This window comes from Pogona vitticeps, chromosome 10 (genome assembly GCF_051106095.1).
Source record: "Pogona vitticeps strain Pit_001003342236 chromosome 10, PviZW2.1, whole genome shotgun sequence".
NCBI classification, from domain to species: domain Eukaryota; kingdom Metazoa; phylum Chordata; class Lepidosauria; order Squamata; family Agamidae; genus Pogona; species Pogona vitticeps.
The window spans coordinates 1,631,647-1,654,817 of NC_135792.1; the positions used below are offsets into that span (position 1 = coordinate 1,631,647).

At 52.7% G+C, this 23,171-nt stretch overlaps 1 protein-coding gene across 2 annotated transcripts in view; it reads left to right on the plus strand.

Annotated features, from left to right (window-relative positions):
• Nucleotides 1-1,724: 1,724 nt before the first annotated feature.
• The window catches only part of TANGO6 (transport and golgi organization 6 homolog), a 29,538-nt gene continuing 8,091 nt past the window's right edge, over nucleotides 1,725-23,171 (plus strand). Inside the window, exons 1-15 of one of the 2 annotated variants that reach the window (XM_072980845.2) lie at nucleotides 1,725-1,999; nucleotides 2,893-3,536; nucleotides 4,290-4,406; nucleotides 5,153-5,306; nucleotides 5,663-5,799; nucleotides 6,269-6,431; nucleotides 6,832-6,914; nucleotides 9,077-9,189; nucleotides 9,798-9,974; nucleotides 10,142-10,268; nucleotides 10,674-10,859; nucleotides 12,095-12,229; nucleotides 12,936-13,460; nucleotides 14,332-14,389; nucleotides 17,354-17,506. In XM_072980845.2, coding sequence (XP_072836946.2) covers nucleotides 1,750-1,999; nucleotides 2,893-3,536; nucleotides 4,290-4,406; nucleotides 5,153-5,306; nucleotides 5,663-5,799; nucleotides 6,269-6,431; nucleotides 6,832-6,914; nucleotides 9,077-9,189; nucleotides 9,798-9,974; nucleotides 10,142-10,268; nucleotides 10,674-10,859; nucleotides 12,095-12,229; nucleotides 12,936-13,460; nucleotides 14,332-14,389; nucleotides 17,354-17,506 — 3,022 coding nt within the window. In that variant the 5' untranslated portion in view covers nucleotides 1,725-1,749. The remainder of the gene's footprint in view (nucleotides 2,000-2,892; nucleotides 3,537-4,289; nucleotides 4,407-5,152; nucleotides 5,307-5,662; nucleotides 5,800-6,268; nucleotides 6,432-6,831; nucleotides 6,915-9,076; nucleotides 9,190-9,797; nucleotides 9,975-10,141; nucleotides 10,269-10,673; nucleotides 10,860-12,094; nucleotides 12,230-12,935; nucleotides 13,461-14,331; nucleotides 14,390-17,353; nucleotides 17,507-23,171) is intronic. The other variant, XM_072980846.2, reaches the window with a different exon arrangement.

Genomic DNA, 23,171 nt, shown 5'->3' on the forward strand with positions numbered 1-23,171 from the left:
AGTTAAAGACTTCCATTTTGGTTTTGAGTTGCATGTAGCTCACATGCAGGGATCCTCTGGCTTGCCCCTTTCCACATTGTTAAAGATATATTAATTAAGATATATTTGTCTGACCAATGCTTCTTTCTTTCTTTCTGTATTCTATAACCTGTCAGTCACTCCACAGGAACCACTGACCTAGCTATTTGAAACACTCCAGTAGCAACGTGATTGAGTCAACTACGTGATCCTGTATTTTCTTGCACATCCCATTACGCTTTATCACTCTTGTGAAATGTAACCACAGGCAAGGTCCAAAACCTGTCCAGGCAAGCATCCTCACTACAGAACAGGGTAACAGACACGCTGCCAAGTGTCCACACCTGATCAGACCTCCTGTGTCTCTAAGGCTGACCATAATCTGTTATGAAACATTCCATCTTTCTTGCATACTTTACAAGGAAGAAGCAGACGATAGTACCCGTCTTATTTTGTAACTGCTGCAATGTAACTTGCTGTTTGGTGGGATTAGTTGCTCCCCCCACCTTGTTAAAAGGATGCTTTAAAAGTTGTGTGAATGCTCCATGTCATTGCAGTCTCGGTTTAATTGGGGGATATCTCCACCAGTGGGAATAAAGCATCTTTGTTGCCACACTTATCTTCCGATTATTTTGCCTCCAAAATGCTCACCGGAGAACGAACCTTTAGGTTTTATTTAAGGCCCACCCACAACACACATCATCATCATCTTTCTTCCCGTAACTATCGTCAACCTAAGGCTGTGAATTTATGGAGTAAATCCATCTCACATTCAGCCTTCCTCTTTTCCTGCTGCTGCCAGCTCTTCCCAGTACTTCTATCTTTCCTGGCAAGTTTAATCTTCTCATCATGTTCCCAAAGTATGGCAGTCTTAGTTGAGTCATTTTTGCTTCTGCAGAAAGTTTCAGGTGACTTAAACTCTTGAGCGCAAGATTTTCTACTTGCTTCCACAGGATGTAGTCAGCGGTTGCAAATTGAAAACCAGCAGTTCTAAGATGATGATGACGATGACCAAGCAGTCAGTCAAAATTGTAAAAACATTGACTGCCATCATGTAACAGATACAAGCTTTAACCAAAAACCTAAGTATCTGTTAAATATGGGCACAGTATGTATGTTGTTCCCAATACTGCCGTTTTTTGTAGCTGTGATGGTGTAATTTCTGATATCCGCAACTGTGTAATGATGGCTGAAATTTCTTGATATTGTTCACAAAGCCCTGATAACTACAGGGACCACTGAAGTGTATTTCTTCCAGAGGTGTGATGTTTTGATGGCCAGGTCTCTGTACTTTGTTAGCTTTTCTAATTCTTTATTTTATAAAGAAAATGAAAAATAAAGGGCTGTTGTTTTGTTGTTGTTGTTAGTAATATTAGCCTCCAGAAGAGAGTTTTTGGGCTACAATTCCCAGAACCCCCCTGCAAACATGGCCCCTTTGCTGACTAGGGGATTCTGGGAGTTGCAACTGTTTTTCAAAACCACCTTCTCGAAGCTGAACTCCAGACTCCCACATCAAAAAGGCGTGTTCTCTGACTTTGGATGTTCATAAATAAAATAACTGCTCGGCGCTGACAACCTAAGATAAAAGCTTTAATTTGAATTTTCAACGCATTCCCCCTTCTTGACCTTCCCTCAATGGCGGCAGCCTCGCTTGACCGTATTACTCGGCCCTTCTCAAGAGGGCGGCGGCCAGCGTTCCCGTCGCACTGCGCCTGCTCCGACCTTTCCAAGATGGCGGAAGAGCAAAGGCTCCGCCCTCCCCCGCCGGACTTTGCCAAGATGGCGGACGGCAGTGGAGCGTCGCGCTCTCAGGAGGAGGGAGGAGGTGTCATGGCCGCCCCCGATGCGGTGCTGAAGCGGACGATGGAGGCCTTGGAGCTGCTGCTGGGTAGAGCCGGTGCGGCTGCCGGTAAGAAGGAGGGAGAAGGGGATGGCCTCGCCTGCTTTGTCAGATGCATGAAGCGCAGAATTCAAGCTACAGGTTTACGTGCAAACTTTTTCTGGTTCTAGTCTTGGGACGAGGGATGTAGTCATAAATTGGGAAATGGTGGTGGTGAGGGGCTCATCGTGACAGTCCCCCCTCCCGCCAGCCAGCTCCCCTTCCGCAAAAAGAGTCCAAAATTCAGATAGCTGAAAGGGAGCAATTGAGGGGCAGGTCTTTTGCAAAGGGAATGGCTCTTAGTTGTCCATTCAAGACTTTAAAATCCCTCCATGACTTTGCATTAAAGCAGGGGCACCTTGCAAATATATCCCTTTCCTGAGAATACCCAGTTCCTGTGAGCATTACAGATAAGCTCAAGGGGAAGAGTAGACAGTAATCTGCAACCACCACCACCACCCCGTGGTTCTTGCACTCATGGGGGAGGTATAGAAATCAAATGAATGAATGCACAGCAATGCCTGATGGGGTAGTGGATGATATCCTTGCCCTGGCTAGTCAAAAGGTCTTACACCCTGGATCCTGCAAACTCTGGGTCCACTGCACCTCTGGGTGAGACATAATGTGCTGACAATTCTGGTGTTAATACAATAACATCAGCTTTCAAAGGACTGGCTAGGGTAGATGCCCCAACATCAGTAAGGTCAGTTACTCATGTCATTTATCCTTCAACATGTCCATACAATGCTTTTTCTTTTCACAAGACGATCAGTTTCAGCCGAAGCCTATTCATTTCACAGCCCTCATGGCTTTTAAGCCATACATAGTAGGGTAGTAATGCAGGCAGACCTGTGTAAATGAGCTAATTGGCATAGGATGATAACAGAGAGAGTGTAACAGAGGATTAGGAGAGGGGGCACCATATCCTGGAAGCAGGACATCACTGTTGTTGGCCTTACCTTGATGAACCTAATCTTCTTTCTCTCTTGCCGTAGGTCCCGGCCATCTTCAGGAAACCAAGCACGGTGATCTGCTGGAATCCTTACGCTTCAGCGTGGCCACTTTGGAGGAGAAGTTGGCACAGGATCCGCACTGGGGTGGCCTGCAGAGGCTGAGAAGTGAGCTCTCTCTGCCGACATCGCGGTTGCCCGTCTCGCCTGGAGATGTCCCGTGGAGTTTCACTTGCCACGCTCTACTTCTGCTGCAGTCCCTGAAGCGGTGCCTGGCCCTCGTGGCAGCCTCTTGCCAACCGGCTCAGCCGAACCCCAAGACAGCTGAGGCTGCCCCTCCTCTGAGCCCGGACACTCTCAGCATCGCTCAGGAGAAGACTGTGCGGGCGGCTTTACAGTTTGTCGTCACCTTGGGCCTGTGCCCGTTCCTCTTGCCAGGCGTCGGGCTCCCCCTCCGATGCAGGACGGAGTTCAGTGCTCAGGTTCAAGACGTTGTCCCGCGCAGCCATCTGGCCGGTGCCATGAGCAAGCTTTATACCACATGCATGAGCCTGGTGGAGATTGCTCAGCACCCGTCTCTGGGCAGCCTCGTGCTCACGCGCCACCTTGGGGACCTCTTGGCTGGCCTGTGTCAGCTTGGATATTGTCCGGTGAGAAGGAAGGACAACGACGAAGCAAAGAGGGCTATGGTAGGTGTTCCTCCTGGATTCACACAGGCAGACAACTCTCTTCCTAGCTTTTTTTTGGTCAGCCCTCATTTCAGAAAACTTTCCACTGCCTGCTTTCGGTTACCACTGTGTTTCCAGAGACAGCGCTTAATTATATTTATTAATTTACAAATCTATATGATTGACATGTCGTTTCTCTCCCCAGAGAGGACCCAAGGTGGCTTACAACAAGTAAAACTGTTATGATGTTCACAAGTTTGAAATACAACACAAAACAATGTTGAAAACAATTAAACATAAATCAAGATTAAAGCCAATTTTAAAAAAATAGTTTTAAAAACATTAGGAAATATCTAATGGTCATAAATGGATCATTGCAGCTGCCTGTATGAGAACCACAGAGACCTCACCTGCATTGTGTTTCGTGTCTCCTGGTGTCCAATGCAAAACTTTTTGGAAGCTGGCTAGGGGTTGCCCACATCCCCCTAGGTAAAGGCTCCCCTTGACATTTAGTCCAGTTGTGTCCGACTCTAGGGTGCAGTGCTCTTCCCCATCTCCAAGCCATTGAGCCAGCGTTGGTCTGTAGACCGTTTCCATGGTCACGTGGCCAGCGCAACTAGACATGGAACGCCGTGACCTTCCCACCGTGGTGGTACCTATCGAATCGCATTTTTACATGCTCTCGAACTGATAGGTTGCAGGAACCAACAACCCCCTAGAGGGAGCTAAAGGTTTATAATAAGATGCCTTGTTTCTCTTTATGGGATGTTTTAGGGCTTGACTGAAGAGGAGCGAGCCAGGTGCCGGAAGGCCTTGCAAGGTCTCTTGGACAGAGTCTGCCAGCCCCTGGTGGTCCGAGAACTGCTGTTGCTTCAAGGTGGATCCAAGCAGGTATCTGAGCTCATCTGTGTATCATGGGAAATCTAAGTTTGCAGCCTTCTTGGCAGAATTTGGCCAGCAAAGAGGACATGCCTTCCTTGGCATCATCAAGGAAGCGTTTGGCATGGCTTGTTCTTTAATTTCATTTTCAGTACCTAAGCAGGGAGTAGAGTCGCCAGCTGAGAAGCGTCCCGTTCACTGAGCCAGAGAACAAGGTTACAGGACCCCATGTAGAGTCCCAAAAGAAAGGCTTGTCAACCGCAGTAGCAAAAGGTGGTACGCGGGAGAGGCAGGCAGTGTAGACTCGCAAGAGATGAATTGAAAGGTCAGCCTGTGAATTCCATCAGGGACTTTGGCTCTAGAGCAGGCAAGCATCTCGGGTTGCCAAGTTAGTACCGTTCCCGTTCCCTGCAATTTCAGGGCCAGACCCTGAGACCTGAAAAGCAAGCCAAGAAACCTGGATCTTAGGACAGAAACCTACGATCTGCCAGTCCTAACAAGGTTTGGGGCAACCCAGCTTTTTAGAGGAGGGATCCCTAGAGAAGGAGAATCAGCTCCTCCACCCGGCCTGCCTGTCCTTTAGACTCCTGAGCCACAGGGTGCTTTGGCCCTCTGCAGCTGGTTAGTGCCTTATGCAAACAGAAGCCCCTCCTCAGAAACCACCATCGTGTCTTTCCTCCCCCCCCCCCCCCCAGCTTGTGGCTAGCTGCTGGTGTGGTTTAGCCAACATGGCATTTCCTTTTTCTATATCCTTTCAGGGCTCCCATTTCCCCAGGAAGGATCACAGCAAGCCTTGTTTGGAGCCGGCCCCTGCCTGGCTTCGGCGTCTCTGTGGGCAGCTGCTCTCTGAGAGGCTGCTGAGACCCGGAGGAGTTCAGGCCGTGGTCCGTGGCATCCTGGAGGGTGCAGGAGGTGAGTGAGCAGTTTGGACGCTGCAAGAGCCCTGAAGTTAAATCACTGCATAAGCCTACCTCATCGGGCATCCGGCTTCTCTCTGTGACGAGCTGGATGTTTTCTGAACCCAGACTCTCGAGGCAAGCAGTGTATCTTGTGTCCGTGGCCCGTGTTTGCTCCGTGGTGTTCTAACGACCTTTTCCCAGAGCCTCGATGCATGGGCTGTGTGTCTTAAGCAAGACATTTCCCTTTAAAAACAAAGCCCGCTTGTGAATTCAAGATTTTGTTTTATTTCTACAGATCCCCACAGTTTTCTCGCTTTTAGGTCAAACCTGTTCTATAAAAACTAACCCGGATCGTCTCCTCTTTCCAAGCCGGAGCAGCCGGGGGCCACAGTGCCGAAGCAGCTGCGGCCGATTGGCAGAAGTGTGACACAGTGGCCCACATCCTGTCCTCTTGCCCTCAGCAGTCACTCTCCCTGGAGGATTACTACCAGCAGGTGTGCCAACAGGTACGCTTTGCAGAGTTTAAGGTTGTATATATTATTTTATTTATTTTGGACTTTGATTCCCAGAATCTTTTTTTTTTCTTTACAAGGTTTGTGGCTTTCTTTACAGAGTTTTTGACTTTTTCTCCTTTTGGACTTCTGGAATCTGTAGTCCAAAACAAGCAATGTTTTCAAGTTCTGGTCCTTTTCTGTTACACAGAGCCTGTAGGTTCACAAGCTAGCTGTCGAGGGTCTGTAAATGCAAGACCTCCGCATCCTGGTTTCTAGGAAGAGCATGTTCCTTACTTAGACAAACACTGAGGCCCATCCATCCTTCAATATCTTCTGCAAAACACTGTACTTTGTATTTTATAACTTGGTTAACAGTCCCCTGTATACAAAACCTACACACCCATACAAGGGTTTAGCAATGCTCCAGATCCAGCCCCAGGCAGCAAAACAAGAACGTGTCTGTGCACCGTTTGTCATCCAGGTTCTGCAGCTGTTCCACATTCAGGATAAGCTGGCCGCGCGCCAGTTCCAGCGAATTGCCACCACAACGGTCCTCACCATGGCAAGGAAACACCCGCAGCAGGTGGAGAAGTATCTTTTGTGTCCCATGCTCGAGCCACTTCTGCGCTGCTTGAATGGAGCAGGTAAGGGCTTCCCCCCCCCAATAGCCACCTGGACCCACTGGAGAAGCTGGAGAGGACCCGAGGAAGGGCAGGGCAGGGCAGGGCAGGGAGCCCACCTGCCACTTATGCCAACTTCTGCTCTCCATGTGAGCCGTGGAAGTTAAGCAGTTAAGCACATCTTGAAACTGTTTGTGCTACACTCTGTGTTCCTACAGTCACAGAAGCTTGGCGAGATCGCCTGTAGTGGAAGAAAAAGTTGAAACAACTTGTTTGGAATTTAATGGAGCCTTCGGTTTCATCCAGGGGTGGCCGTCGAGCAAAACTGAAAGAAACAGAGCATAAGATGAGAATGGGTTAACACATTTCTGAAGATGATTGAGGCTGTTAAAGTGTTGATGATCCTTTCCTCTGTTTTGTTCAGAAATATCCCCAGAAGACCTGCCGGAAGGGAAAGTGCTGGTGAAGGAAGCAGAGCTCAGTGTGTGCGTGGAAAACATTTATAAGGTACAGGATATAACCAAAAAAACCTCCTCCACCACCCACCCTCCCGGCCAGTGTATGTTACAATTGCAAGAGAGGCAATGGGCATTTCAGAGAAGGAAGGACCACTGGAACAGCTGATCCAAAGCATTCCATCAGGTGAGGCAAGGCTCAGACTGCCCTGGAGGAGGGGGGCCCGTGTGCCAGGAACTGCCCCAGTGAGCCTGCGGTCCTTCGCCAGAGGTGGTCTAGCTGGCGGTGGTGGTGGGCAACATTTCCCTTATTGGTAGCAGCCGCACTAGTAATACCTGCTGTTCTACCCCAGCTTTCCGCTAATAGGTTCAAAGAAAGGACACTTGCTTTTCCTTCCTCCATGCTTTCTCTTCGCAGCCGCCTCATGACACAGGTCTGTCTGAGCGGGTGCCGAGTCATCTATGGAACTTCAGGGCTCAATGAGGGCTAGAACCTTAATCTTCCAGGTTCTGATCCTGCACTCTCAGCAATGCATTACCCTGGCTGTTAGACAGGGTCTCCTTTAAGCAGCAAGTTTAGCTCCTCCTCGTGCCCTTCTAGCTCCGATGCTGAAAGTGGGATTATAGTTCAAAGGCAGTGGAGTGATGGGTTTTCAGATTTGGGGTGCTTTTCAGACTCGGTGTTTCTGCAGCCAGTTTCCATGCTGAGGGTTGCCCTTGAAGCGAGTCTTTTGCTTTGCTCTTCACGCCTCGCCTCACGGTCCTGCGAGCCCAGCATTTTGGAAGCCCCAGCAGCGAGGCCGTCCCTGTCCGTTTGTCACAATTATGGCCCGCTGACATAGTTGCCGACCTTCCCTTCCAAAGCTGCGATTGCTGGATGGGCCGATCAGCCCTCCGGCGTCCGTGGGTGGGCCTTGGACTGAGTAGCTTGCTGAGTGAGCAGAAATCTCTGAAAGGGAGACTGGCCGGCTTGCGCAGCCGCTGTTGTTGTGAGACCATTGCCGTGCTGTGGTGGGGCCAGGGTGGGTTTCCTTTGCCTTGGACAGAGTCCGGGGTTTTGGAGCAGCACCAGTTTGCAAGAGAGGTCCCAGAGCCGCCGCCACACTGCATTTGGCAGGCACCTCCGTGGGCTGAGCTGCTAAAGGCGGCAATCGCACGATCGTGTCTTGGGTACTCACGCTCTGTTCTCGTCAACGGGCAAGCCGTGACAGGCCTGAGAGGCTGCTTGGCGGCCGCCGAATCTTCTCTGGATGCCCAGCAGTGCCGGGGAGGGGGAAGGGGGCTGCTGTGCCGATGGGAGCCTGCTGCCCCCCTGACACACCAAGGGGGATTAAAACAGCAGACGTGAGCTTCCAGAAGCTGCGGGGGCTTTATGTCCCAGGTGTCACCCGATGCCAGGCTGAAGGGGGAATGGGGACTCCTCTTAGCCCACCTCCATACGGGGCGGAGCTGTCTAGCGAAGATGCCGCTTGTTCAGAAAGGACAGCTCTGACGGGCCCAGGTGAAAACAACGGGCCCTTGCTTTGCTGGGGAGATGGCTGACTCGCAGGCTTTGCTTTTTGGCACCGGGCGCTACAGTGCCTGGGGAGAGGTTCTTTGCCTTGGTCTGTAGGCAGCTGGATGACCCAGGGGGACTCTGGGCAGAGAGAGCTAAACAAGAAAACCGATGCAAGGAAGGGTCATGATATCCCCGAAGCAGGACAGGGAACCTTTACCCTCCTGGATATTTTGGATGGCCATGCAAGCCCCCCCATCCCTAACCTCTAGCCTGGGGTCCGAGGTGTTTGCAAAGCCGAAGGTTTTCCTGTCCCCTGAGAAAGAAGCTCTCGGCCTTTCCTCTTGACTTGGTGGTCCATTGGGCTTCAGGGCAGGGTGAGTCCCAGCAATTTCGGAGCTGCCTGGGAGTTGATGCCCTTACCTAAGGCCAGGGGGAGAGAAAGAATGAATACACTGAAATTCTCTGCCAGGAATAATGGAATAAGGACCTGTCCTGTTGCAGTTAAGCCAGCCTGCAGCAGCCTTTCCTTGCGTGGCTTGGTTGCCCCTCTGCTAATCCTGCAGAACGGCTCGTGGAGTGATGAAAACCTTGACGCTTTGTCAGCAGAATTGTTCTGGAATAGTCACTCTCAGACTGCAACGCCCCAAATCCCCCAGCCAGTCAATGGGTCCGGAGAGCATCCTCCCTTCTTCACCTGGCACTCTCTCTCCTCACAGGTGTACGTGGTTGGCAACGAACCTTCCCCTGTAATGCTGTCCACCCTGAAGCGTGTCCTGGGAGGCGTCTTCTCCCTCTGGTGCTTCACGAAGCAGAACGTTTCTTTTCTACGGTAAGGGGTGTGATGCAGAGCAGTTATTCCACCCTTGGCGCTTCTCCTCTGCCCTTGGAGAAGCCTCCCAGATCAGGGGCTGGCTGCCAGGGAAATCAAGGGCTGGGCTTTGTCTTGCCACTTGCAAGGTGAGGCTGTCATCCAGTGGGGTGTGGCTGTGCCTGGCAGGGAAGCTTCCTGCCCCCCAGGAACTTAACTTCGGCAGTAAATGGAAGGTTGCCTTCTGTGCCCTGAACAGCTAGGCCATATCTGGGCAGGATGTGGGTGGATGATGAATATAGCTACTTCTTGTAGGCTGGGGGAATCTGCAAGACTTCTGTACGGAACAGGATTTCCATGTTGCCTGCACTCCCTTGTTACGTGCCTGTGGGCAAATGCGCTTTCCACCCTTGTGCAAACGATGGTTGGTCCCCGACTTAAAGGCTCAACGATGTGGCTAAAATGGGGCTTTCCAGATGTGTTTGGTGCTTCCTTTGGACCACGGCTTCATGGGGAGAAAGGTCCCTTAACTGGGAGAAAAGCGGCATACGAATGAAATATATATATATGAATATAAATGAAATATATATACATAGAGATGGCTTACCATTGTGCTTCCCTTCTGGCAGCACCCCCAGCCAGGAGATCCTGCTGTGGTTCCTGGAGAAGAGCGAGCGGCCGACAGCTCTCGCGGCTCTGGAAGGATTCGCCCAGCTGGGCGGAGGGCCCCCCCTGCTCCATCCGCTCTGCCAGTTTCAAATGGGCAGTGGCGGGGGTGTCATGATCACCGCCAAAGAAGCCGCCAGGTGAGAGAAGAGAACCGGTGGCTTCCCAACGCCCCCCCCCCCCAGTGAGGTTAGTGGTGGAAGCTGTGGAAGAGCGGATCTGGGGAAGGGTCCTCCCAGGCCCTTCCTGGCTGCCGGGAGAGCCATGGCTTGGCCTCTAGGAAAGGCTTGCGGTGCCTCTTCCACAGGGACGAAGATGAGATGCTGTATCAGAGAGTGTGCGCGGAGCAGTGGCAGCTGGAGCAGCTGGTGGACTTGCTTTCCCATTGCCAGAGCGGGGGCTTAGCCGGGGACTTCTTCCTGTGCCGCTTGAAGGTAGGGTGACGGGGCTGCTCCCTTTGCACCCCTTCAGTTGCCTGCACAAGGAGCTCCTGGCTCTTCTCCACACGTTGCACGGGCTCTTCCCAGGGGCCTTTAAGAGACCATCGCTTCTCTGTGCTGACGGGATGGGTCTCTTTTCTTCTCATTCCGCCCCCCCTTCCCCCCCCCCCTTTCTCCTTCTCTTTGTATCTCTTTTTCTCTTGTGTGCATTTTTCCAGTGAAATAAGGGCTTTCATTCCTTAAAAAGGCACGGGTTACCTTTCCCAATCCTGCAAGGTAGGCCTTGAGCCACTCCACAGCGGGGGCCGCCTGGGGGAAGCGAAGCAGCTGCAGGAAACATCCGCCGACCTTGCTCAGTGGCTCACTTTCTTCTCTTCTGTCTCTCTTTCTGCCCCACAGGAGCTGACCCTGGTGGCTCAGGGAGGCGCTGCGGAAAGGGCCCCTCTCTCCCCCGAGAGGGTCCAGAGCCTGCAGCATCGTTTGGAGCCCAGCCAGGAGCGGGACGAGAGGAAGCTGCGGGTGCTGCAGCTGGTGGCTCTGCTGTGCGAGAACATCTCGGGCACCCTTTTCACCGACATTACGCAGGTGAGCGGAGGCTGGCCAGGTGGTTTTTTTGTTTGGTTGGGTTTTTTTGACCTACCTACCGCCATTTCACTCCTGAGCAAATTAAACCTGGACTCATTTTTTTTGGTAGGAACCCAAGTGGAGAGGGTGGGGTGGGGTGCGTGAGTGGGTGCACTCTGGGCCCCGCTCCTCCTCCCCATGGTAAATGCTAATGAAGAATGAAAAAGAGCAGAATGAAAAAGGCCGGTATTTATTTCAAGTGTCAAGGAACTCAGGAAGTTGGAGAAGGGAGATCAGGGCATCTGGCAGCCAGGTAGAGGAAGGGTAAACCCCAGCCTGTCAAAAAAAAAACATCCAGTGATGGAAAGAGAGAAAGAGAGAGAGAGAGAGAGAGAGAGAGAGAGAGAGAGAGATGGGGGCTGCTTTAGGTACCTCCTTCTGAGAGCTGCAAAATACAAAAAAATCTGATGACCTCTCTCAGAAGCAGACTTGCTGAGAGCACAACATCTCTCCCTCCCGCCGCCCGCTTTCTCCCTTGCTTAGATAATTAGGGAGTTTGCTGAAAAGACGAAGCCTGTCAAGGAAAGCAATTACTGTCCAGGTCGAAAACTTGGCAGAGCTTGATTTTCCAGGAGGGGGGTTGCTGACAGATTTAATTACTGAGCACTCGTTCCCTGCCCCCCTCTTCCCCTGTGGCCCTCCCCATACACCTAGTCCTGGACTGGCATGGAAGGAGAACCAACCTGGCTATTGTTTCAAGGCAAATACCAGGAAAAACTTGGAAAGGTTACTTTTTTAGACTCACACGTCCAGAACACCCCCTCGCATAGTCAGCATAGTCAAAAGTTAAAAAAAATAAATGTGTCTGTGATCCTTATTCTAATACAGTGGTTCGTAAACCTGGTGCTCCATGTGTTCTTGGACTACAATTCCCAGAAGCCTTGGCTGTTGCCTTTGCTGGCTTGGACTAGTGGGAGTTTTAGTTGGAGGATACCTGAGGCTCCAAGTTTGGGAACTGCTGGTAGAGTCGTTTTTTAAAATAATGAATTGCTGTTATTCATTGGGAGGTTGAATGGTGCACTTCTGTTCATACTTTTCTGTCACTAAACTAGGTGGAGGGGGGAGTCGATGTGAGTTTGTTCCCATAAATGTTCTCTGGGTGTGTTCAAGGACTCGGCTGTCTTTCAGCCAAATGGCACAATATCTCATGGCCTTTTTTTCTCTCTCTCTCTCTCTCTCTCTCTGTCCATCTGCAGGTTGTGGAATTTGTGGCAGCGACTCTGGAGCGGGCCTGCGCCAGCGCCACGCACAACTCGGAGATGACGGTGGAAGCCCAGACGCTGAGCATGGCCATGGGACTCGTGGCCGCCATGCTCGGAGGAGCTGTGCAGGTGAGATGTGCCAGGGCTCTCCCTGAAACAGCCGGGGTGCCCTCTGGCACCACGGCCTCGTTGCTGCAAACTACATCCCATTTTAGTCCCAACAAGAGTAGACCTGTGGAAACGAAGGAGGCTCGTTAGCCGGCACGAAGGCGAGCCCGTTTATATTTCCCTGGGCCTGCTCTGTCTGAGACTTAAAATGTTTATATAGCCTATAAAACCCAGTGAAGAAGGAGCGGATCAAAGATGTGAGCAATTCTGTTTACACATCAGTCTTGCCACTGAATTTACGCCCTAAGGAATTTGCCTATTGGTCGAAATGCCCGTGTCTGGTAACTCACTGCCCAGGGTGGCCCACGGAGAGGGTTGCCCGAATGGGAATGGCTCCAGAGGCGTGAGCCCCATCGGGTCCCTTGTCCCTGGCTTGCAGAATCCCTCCCCCAGGGTCCCCCATCCGAGTCCAGGGAAGAAGCATTCCTTCTGCCAGGCAGCCAGGGAAACCGTCACCGTACCTTTCCCACCCCGTCCGCCACAGGTTCCATCTGCCCTGCTTGAGGCATGATTGTATCTCTTCTGCCAGAATCTTTGCACACACCCATAACGGCAACCGCCGTAGACGTTCCCTCGCTGCCTGCTGTTCCTGCAGGCCTCGGGAGATTCTCAGAGGTTTTCCCCTCTTGTGACGAATAGGCTGGGTGTTTTCTGCCTCTCCCCCCAGGTGAAGCCCTCCGACTTCGCCGCCTTGAAGCGTCTGGTGCCCCTGCTGGAGGAGACGTCCCAGGTTCACCCAGAGCCGGTCATCCAGGAGCTGGCCACTGACCTCCGCATCGCCATCTGCACCCACGGAGCCTTCTGCTCCGAAACGGTCTCGTCTGCTGCTCAGCGTACCCTGGGCAAGAGCCACACGGGGGTAGCGGGTGACGCGAGGGCTCGCGGGAGCCAAACCTCCGTGGAAGACCCCCAAGGCGATCCCCCCCAGCCTAAGGCGACCACGCCACAGAACCCCGCGGGGAGCAGCTTGGCTGCCAAGCCTATCTCTTCCGCCCCGGAAGGGTGCCCCCCAGCTGCACCATCTGGCACAGAGGTCGAGCCCAGCTCCCAGGACTCTCCGGGACTTCCAGAGCTCCTCTTAGCCGCTTACGACCCCGACATCCCCACCCGAACAGCTGCCTTGCGCTGCCTGTCCCGCTTGATTGAGCGCAGGACCCCGGAGGCTCGGAAGGCGCAGGAGATGCTGCTGAAGGTAGGCCGCCCGAGGGTGCTCTTCCTGTGCCTCGCCTGCCCTCGCCTGGCTTCCTGGGAACATCCACAAGGTGCAGCACAGCCTTGTAAAGCTCCGCACAAGCCCGGGCAAGCCGCTTGAAAGAGTCTGGGAGCCAGTTTCCCACCTCAGAACCCACCGAGGGCTGCACCCATCCCAGAACTTTAAGGGGGGAAAGAGCCCCTCTGGTTTCCGGAATACTTCTGGCAAGGGTTGGGGCGCTGAAACCCGTGTAACTGTTTTTCCGGGAGACAGGGCGGGCGAAGAGCCTCGGAGGGGATACACTCTGTGAACAGCACACGGCTTGCCCCTGTTGCCCTCCTGCGGAGGAGAGTTTGAACGGGGAAAATCCTTGTGTGCTGTGAGTGTCCCGAAAGTGGGCCGGGTGGGGGGGCTCCCTCTCCAGCCCTCTTTTTTTTTTTGGTCGCTCCCTGCATGTCGTGTTAGTAGTGTTTCTAGCATGGTGTCATGGGGGGGGCGCCCACTTCCAAGTCCTGCTGCTGATCGAAGGTGCCAGTTTTCTGGCATGGGATGCTGGGATGTCTTCGCTCTTGCGAAGTCGTTTTCTGCTCCCTTCCTGGCACCCAGAGCACACACACACACACCCAGTTGGCTCTTTTCCGATGCCCGGAGGTTTCTCTCTGCCATGGCCAGGATGGGCTGGGCTTCGTCCAAAGCAGCCATGATGCCTCCTTGTTGGCGGCATCCCGTGGGACTGGGCTGAGGTCTTGCTCTCCAGGAAGGATGCGGGCAAAGCTTTGCCTTTTGCTGCAGGGGGCTCAGGGAAGAGGGTGACCCGCTCTGATGTCCTCCCCCCCCCCGTGATGTGATTCTGTGCTTCTATTTTTTCCAGGTTTTTGTCGAAAACTTGGAGCACGAAGACTCGTTTGTGTACCTGTCTGCTATCCAAGGTGAGTCGTTAGAAGCCAACTGTTGGCGGCCACCGCCTGCAGCCCCTTTCCCCGTGTGCCTGGAGGGTGACATTACCCTGGGTCAGGCTAATGGGTCCAGCTGGCATTTGGGGCAGTGAGAGACCCACCTCTCCTGGGAATGGGGGTGGGGGGCAGCATTGGGGGAAAGACCACCCACTCGCCCTTTTTTCACAATGAAGTAAGTTATTTGGGCTGTAATCCCTGGACAGCATAGTTAGGAACCCTACTAGGGAGGGGATTCTGGGTGTTGTAGTCTCCAAAGATTATTTCCCCAAGCACTGCACTCTGTCCTTTATTCCACAGTCGTAGCCTAGCGGACAACATACATTTGCAGCAGCCGTAGGTTGAATGCACGAAAGGGCCATCTCATTGACTTCCGTGAGAAGGGGAAAGAGTATTACGGTTCTGCTCCAGGAGCAGCAGTGTGATTTCCGTTCCCAGGCCCACATATTAAACACACACACACACACACACACTGCTATGTTTTATTAGCACACTTTGTCTTGTTGCTGTAAACCATCCTGGAATCTCCCATAATAGGTGACATACTGTAAATCTTTAAAAATAGAGGTTGCCTTCCAAGGCGCAAGGAGGAAATGTTTTCCGTACAACCAAACAAATCCTTTTCACGCAAAGTGGATTAAGTCGGCCCACCCCAATCCCTGTTTGGTTTCTCAGCCTCACCAAGGTTCAGGGTACGTGGATTTTCTCACCAGGCGCCTTCTGAGAATCTCCCTGGATTATTTTCCTGTAGCTTTTTTTTTCTTTTAATGAAATGGTGTGCTACCGAATTGATTTCTGCCTCCTGGTGACCCGTCCAGGGTGTTCTAAGTAGGAAATTCCCTCCAAAGTGGTTTACCGGTCCCTCTTCCTGGGGCACGGGGGCAGTTTGCTCAAAGCCCCACAAGGGGCAGGACACCTATTCTCTCTCTCACACACACACACACACACACACACACAGAGAGAGAGAGAGAGAGAGAGAGAGAGAGATCTCAGCTGGCCCCTCTTCCAGAAGGCCCAGAGCTGGGGGAGGAGGGGCTCCGAGCCACTGAGCTGCACCAGCACCCTATGGAGTTTTTTTTCCGTGCCGTTGAAATACAGGCAAGCGCTTGGGTGTTGTCGGAGTCGCTTCCCTCCTTGGGTGGTGGAAGTAGCGCTGTTTCAGATTTCCACCTCCAGCCTGTTTTCAGAGCTCAGGTGGGAGACCGAGGCCTCTTTAAAGGCCCCACAGGATATGGGGAAAGAGGGTCCTGATGATTAGAAGGCCATTAAATCCCTTCCTTAGCAGGTGTCGATTCCACTTACGAGGGAATTGCGTGTCCACGCAAAGCATCCCTACACCTCTGGTTTCAGCCAAGTGGAGGAAGGAGTAGGGAGGTGAAGGCAAAAGGGCTTTCTCCCTTGCAGCAATCACACCGTGCCAGTTTGGGGCTTGTCTTGTCTTGAGCCGGCGAAGGATTTGCCCACATCCCGTGGGTGGAAGCGACCAATGCTGGGCTTCCAGCACGTTGGAGAACCTTGCCACAGAGTCTCCCTCCTGCAGGGTGCTGAGTCAGGAACCGGGCTGAACTTTGAGCGATGCCCGTGCTGCCTCGGAAGGCCTGGCAGGAGGCGGGGAGCCAAGCCCCCCATCTCTGCCTCTGCTCTTTGCCCCAGATGGTTCTCCGCACTCTCCATGTACCGGCAGCCCCCCATCCCGCAGAAGAGGCTGCAGCTAAGCAGGGCTGAGAGGTTCATTCGTGCCCGAGCAGCCTCTGCCACTGACTCACCACTCGGGGTTGGTGGAGAAGCCCTGAAGCCCCTAGAAACGCAAAGCGGCGCTTTTTAATTCCTTCTGTCATGGTTTGGCAAGCCCAGAAAATGAGTAATAGGCAAGCTCGCTCTCCCACAAATGCAAGACGGGGCTATCGGCAGGTCTCAGCCGGTCTGGGCCGTGGGAATGGATGGGAGTCGGGGCAAGGATCTCTTTAGTGCAGAATCTATCCCTTTGGGTGGCTTGAGGTGGTCTCCTGGGCCTTCAAGGGGGGCTGTTGGCGGGGCATGGGACACCCTCCAGCAGGGAAGGGGGCCCACTGCTCAGCTCTAAGGGCTCCCAGGGAGCAGAGCAGAACTCCTGGGGTTTTGTTTCCACCTCCTCGTTTGCCCTCCATTGCAAGCCAGGCATGTTAGGCCAGAAGTGCTTAGGCGGGTTAAACCACAAAGCCTCTGGACTGCAAGGTCGAAAGATCAGCAGTTCGAATCCACGTGTCGGAGTGAGCCCCCATCGCTTGTCCCAGCTCCTGCCAACCTAGCAGTTCAAAAGCATGTAGAAAATGTGTGTAGATAAATAGGGACCACCTCGGCGGGAAGGTCACGGCATTCCGTTACTAGTCGCCCTGGCCACGGAAATGGTCTATGGACAAACACTGGCTCTGTGGCTTGGAGACAGGGATGAGCATCGCGCCCTAGAGTCGGACACGACTGGACAATTTCTCAAGGGGAGCCTAATCAGCCAGAGGTGTAAGTGATAGTTGTGGGGGAAGCCGAGGACGCGGGTGAGGCCCATCCCTCGAGGGCAACCTCCTCTAGCCCCGGCCGAAACCTGCCACTTACGCTGGCCGTTTTGACGTGGGAAAGAGCAGGGCGGAGGTTGACAACACGATCATGCTTTCTCTTTCGATCACGGTGGTCAAGAGATCTGAATCAGCCACCCGGTCTCTCTCAGCTCTGCCTTTATTGGGCTTCTTTGTCTGCCTGACCTCCTCTCCACCCCTGGCATCGGGTTTCTTGGGGGGGGGGGGACACCGGTGTTGGGGGAAGGCACTCTTTGATTGCTGGTCTTGGAAACAGGAAAGGGCTGGGAAGCATCCTGGTGACAAACACCCTTCTCCTTCCTGGGACCTCCACAAGACAGCCTCCACGAGGTGTCGTGCCCATGGTGCTCCTCTTTCTCTCCTTCTGCAGGCCTCTCTTTGCTCTCTGATGTGTTTCCTGAACAAGTCATCCCTTGCCTGCTAGCCCAATATGGCGATGCTCCGTCGGTCGCGCCGAAAGCACCAACGGTCGAGACCAGGATGAAAGTAGGGGAGGTGCTGATGCGGATCACGCGCACACTGGGTGAGTCCTCCCTTCCCTCTGCACCAGAGCTGTTCCCAGCCGCGGGCTGAGTACCCCGTCCACGTTCATGCAGGCGTGGACACAGAGGGACAAGGGCATGGTTATTCTGGCAGAAATGTCTTGGGAATCTTGTCTTGAAAGGAAAGAGGCTGCCTTGATCCGTAGGGACAAAATGGGATTCATCCGTGGGGGCCAGACCGTGATTGGGATCAACTTATACGTTCACAAAATATGCAGACTTTAGAGTTTGCCAGAATTCTTCATCAGGAAAAAAAGGGAAGAGGGAAAAGAGTGTTGGCTTGGTGCTTTAAGGCATTCAGATCTGCAGTTAAACTCAGCACGAAAATGGAGTGCGGGCATCATGTGTCAGAAGCCATGCGGGGTTCACATCATCCCCCCCCACACACACACACACACTGGGGGAGGGGAGCAATATTCAGCCTAACCAAATTTTCAGACTTTATTCTTTTTTCCCCCCTAACCCACTTTTTTTACTCTCTTTCCTGAGAAAGTGTTCTGTGCAACTCGAAAGCTTGCATGCTTTGTGACTGTCTCCTCTCATAAAGATATTGCCCCACCTACAAGATTTTGGATTTTGTGAAACTGTCGTGCTTTCCCCCTGTTACCCTGGTGTACTGCAAGGGGAAAAAAATGATTGCAAAAGTCTTAAAAGCTTCCTGCTTCTGAGAGTGTGTGGTCTAAAGGGGGTGGGAGTTGGCTTTTCTGCCCTGCAGGCCTGGGAGGCACAGGGTGGCGCTCAGACGCTCTGCTGTGAAGGCTGAGCCATTGCAACGGTCCGTCTTCGACCCAGCAGCGCCGATGTCTGCTTAGCCTGCCGGAACCCCAGCCTCTGCAGTCCGCGGGTCCTTCCAGCTTTCTCGCTTTGGCCGAATTCGGGCAGAGTTACACCCAAAGAGGTGCCCTGCTTCTCCCGCTTCCTCCTCCAAGCCTTGGGCTCAAGTACCCAATGGGGAGAGAGAGCGTGAGAAGGTGCTGTTCGGAACCACCCACAGCACAACCTCTGCAACCGAATCCTTGAGCGCAGGAGCAAACGCAGCCTTTGCAAAGGGCAATTAGGTGTGTGTTGTGCGGAAGGGCGGGGAGAGGGAGTCGGGAATGAGTCACCTCTTTTTCCCTGGGCTCGGAGCTGAATTTGAATCTGCCATTTACTGCAGAATCAGTTTTCTCGTTGCTTTACATCCCCGTGACTGGAGGTTCAGAAATCGCCCCCTTGCTTCCTGCGTGGTGCAAGACAGTGCCCTACGCCCTAGCTGGGCGATGCCTGCTCTTTCCTGATTTCTAGGAGGCTTCAGGGTCTTGTCTGGGCATGAAGAGGGCTGAGCCTGCTGGTGTCCTAGCTTTCCTCTAAGAGCAAACCCCCTTCACTGCCACCGCCCCCAATAAACCCTTAAAAGTGCTTGCTTGTCCCTGCCATTTAGGCTCCTCTTTGCACCAGGAGTATGGTACTTGCTGCTAAAATCCAGCTTAGCGTGGCATAACAAAGCCCATCATCCTTGCCCTGATGGGTCTTCAGTTCGCTCTCATTGCCCAATGACCATTCTGCCCCTCTTCTGCCCTTGAATCTCTCCTTGCAAGCCCAGTTTAGCCTTACTGTGTTTTATATGGGTCCCCATCACAATACCGTTTGGTCCAGGTGTTTCTCTGTCTGTGCGTTCCACCTGTTTGATGCACACATAAAAAGCATCACATAGAACAGCTTAATTTGAGGGTCCTGTGTCTTCCCCCCCCCCCGAGAAGAGTTTTCCTGATGTCAGAATTCCTGTGCATAATTCTGAATACGGAAGAGTCTTGTAGCACCTGAAAGATGACAAGTTTTCTTCAATGCACACTCCCCACGTCTTCAGATATTAAAAAAATATAGCCTCAGGAGACAGACCTAAATGTCTCTGGGGTATCACAAAGATCTTGGTTATTTTTCCTTTAACAGATCAGTACAGCTATTCCTAGGAAATACTTCCTGTCTGTAGGAAACAAACCCATTTTGCATTAGTTGACCCGCTTTGGGATCCTGTGTGTGTGTGTTTGCACAGGACCGCTGTAAGATGTGAAGAATTCCAATGGGGTGTCGTTGTCATTCTCGGTTTCTGGCCTTCGAAAGTTTTTGGACTTCAGTTCCCAGAAATCTTGGCCAGCGTGGCCAGTGGTCAGCAGTTCTAAGCGCAGAAGCCCCAAATACCTGCAGGGGCACAGGCTGATTCTTGGCTGCCTGCTGCGCTTCCTTTCCGATGTAGGACATTGCTGTCACCCATCCGTACTGGGTTGCTGGGAAGGAGGAGAGGGTGGGTCTCTTCCAAAGAAAGCCAGTGAAATTGGGCATTTAACCGTCATCGGCAGGAGTTCTGATCCCAACTTGACATCTGCCGTTGATTCAATGCGCTCTTGCTTGCTCTGTGTGTGTGTGTGTGTGTGTGTTTAAGTAATAATAATAATTTATTGTCATTGTAAGTATATACACATACAACGAAATTCACAACGAAAGTAACCTCTTGGATTCCACACATATGAAATGATGAATTTTATCTCCCTTGACAGAGGTTTGATTTGCAGTCCCTCAGATATACCAAATCTTGGGGACGTGGCCTTTTTCTAGGGAAAACCCAGCGAGGGACCTTTTGCAGGGGTCTGGCGTGCATGAGAGCCTTTACAAAACAGTCTCTCGTGCGTTTGCCTTGTTTCCCTCCCCTTCAGTGATGGGGGGGAGGCGACCCCCCTCCCCAGGTTTCTGCCAGGCCACTCCATCTCCTGTCTGCCAGTCGTGGGGATGGGGGGGGGGGAGAAGTAGGGGACTTCCCATTAGAGCCTGGAGCTGTCTTCATTCAAGCCACACACCCCACCCTCCCCCGGCCACGCTTGTGGATTGTGCTCAGGCATGCCAGCCCCTTCTCCCCAGACAAAGCTCTCCCGGAGATTTTTCCTGGCTCACCCATCCTTTCAGGGAGCTCCTGGCAGAGGGCCTTTTCTTTAAAGTCAAGAGCATAATTACCCCCTGTGTTTCAGGACGTCTCCTCCTGTGTCCCCTTACCCTCCTCCCTCCCTCTGCTTGCACTTTCCAAGGTATAGGGTTTCCCCGCACCTCTCCCTCCTCTGAGCCTTGCCTGGCCAGACACGAGGACGGCTCCCAGCCCCTCTGCAGCCTTCCTGGCCCTGGGTCGCCGGCTGGCCCTCAGCCAGCTTCTTGCCTTGGGGTTTCCCAACGTCAGACTGAAGTGCTCAGACCCTCCCGGTGCCCAAGCCATCGGCTTCGGAGAGTTCCTAAAAGTCAGCTTCTGCCCCTGCCGGGCCATTCTCTTTTGGAGGGGAGGGGATTGAGCTGGTATTTAAGGAACTTTAGAAGCTGCCACGCTTTTTTCCCTGGGCCACGCCACTCCTCTCCGGCGCCCGGTTCCTGAGCTGCAGCCAGCCCGGGCCCCTCTTTGGCATGCACGGACTAGCTGGTCTATTTACAGATGAAACTAAACCAAACGGTTTTGTACATCTTGGCATATATAATTTTTCATCACTACAGGGCTGTTTACATGTATACCCTGCCCATATCCAAACCCTGCTGTTTCTTCTGTTGTCATCTTTGAGACGTGCATGGCTTTGGAAGCAGACGCAGCTACAGGGCACCGGCCATGCATCTGTCTTGGAAGGAAGCCCTCTTTCCCAGGTCCATCAGGGAGGGCGCCACCTCCTGCCAGGCCTCTCCTGACTGCATGGCAGGGGAGAGCCTCCGTTGCCCCCCACCCACCGACCCCCCACACCTGCCCTCCTTGCTTGCTCTTGGAAGTGAAGAGCCGTCCTTTGGCAGCAGGTGTCTGAGGCCGGAGCTGTCCCCGTGGCTTTGCTGGATCTGCACAGCAAAAATGACCTCTTTGAATCCTAAGCCCATCTGTTATTCATGATGCAGCTTGCCGGTTCTTCTTCGCAAACATGCCCGCATCTGCAACTGGCCGCATGTTTCCCCTACCCTGCTTTTCTCCCCCTTCTCTGTTCTTGTTACCTGCTTTGGTTTGGCTTCCAGTTTATCTCCTGATTTCCCTTAACTCCAATAGGGTTTCTAAGGCATATAAATATTAAAGGACTGATGTATCATCAGGGGGCCCCTCCACACATTGGGTTTATTCTGTCCCTTCCTGCCATGTAGATTTTTTTCATTAGTAACTTTTCCAGTTGAGAATTCAGGAGAACTTGGACACTTGCACTTCCTGTTGTGGAATTTTAGCGAGGACTTGGGGTCTAAGACTCGGCTTCCCGTGTAGGGGTTGCCATAACCAAGGAAAGGCTCCAGCCATGCAGGATAGGGGGGACTAGTCCTCTTGGGAAGTAGACTAAGGAGACTGGGGGTGATGGTGTTTGTCCCTCCTTTAACACCTCTCCTCCCCCACCACCCCATGACTGGGAGGCTTCCTTCCTCCTAGATATGGGGGTGGGGGGAGGTTGGAAGGCCTCTCTTTGGTGCCATTGACATGCAGGTGGGAGAAAGACTGGCTTTGAAATGCAGCCACATCAGATCCCTTGAGGTGCAAATCAAAGGGGCTGCTTATGAAAAAGGCATGGCTGAAGAGTACATCCTGATGGGAAGGGCCAGGATGTATCCCCCCCTCCCCACCCCCCCACCCTGTTTGGAAAGAATGGTGCCTTTTCATCTCACTTTTTGTGGTGTGGGTGATTGAAAGAGCGCTTTGTGATTCCTCTACTTCCTCCTCACCTGCACACACACACACACACACACACAACACTCCTGAGCAGCACATTCACGCCCTCTTCCCCTTTCTTCCTCTCCTGCTGGAGGTGAGAAGTTGGGCATCATCAGCTGACGTTGGGGGCAGCCACAGGAGGTGAGGGAGGTTCAATTGCATCCCGACCCGACCCATCTCCCAGAGTCTTCGCCCTGACAGGCTCCTTCCTGCACTGCTTCCCCTTTTGGATTTTCACCTTGCATGACCTGCTGGAACAATGTTTGCTTCTCCCCCCCACACACACGCACACAATGTGACCGAATGTATGCAAGCTTTCTGCATTTCATGTTTCTTACGTAGTCTTTGCTCATTTCCAGGGCATATGTTGTTGTTGCTGTTACATGCCATCAAATCATGTTTGACTCAGGGTGCCCCTATGAACAAGCGCTTTCCAAAATGCCCTCTTCCTCAACAGCCCGGCTCAGCTGTTGTAGACCCAACCCTGTGGATTCTTTTAGGGAGTCAATCCATCTCCTACCAGGTCTTCCTCTTCTCCTGCTGTCTTCAGTTTCCCCCAGCTTTATTCACTGCCCCACCTGCTTTTCCCAAAGCGCATCATGGTTCATCATGTTTGCTTCTAGAAAGAATTCCGGCTTGATTTGAACTGGAAAGTTTGCAGACCTTGTAGCATTGGGGGGGGGGGGCAGGGAATGTTTTACTGCTGAATTTTTTAAAAAAAGGAAAATTCTTTCCGGTCTGGCATTGCCCTTGTTTGTCCTTTGGGGCTGTAAGCATCTGTGGCAGCTGGGCCATTCTGAAACACAAGAACGTGGCCCTGGCCTTCCCCACCTCCCGCCCCTCACAGCAGCATCTTAAGCATCTGGTTTACTTGTGAGGTCAACCGGTGGAGACCATGGGGGTCATCCGTGCCTCAAGGTTTGTGGACACAAGCTACAGAGTTCAGGAAGATGAAACCGGAGGAT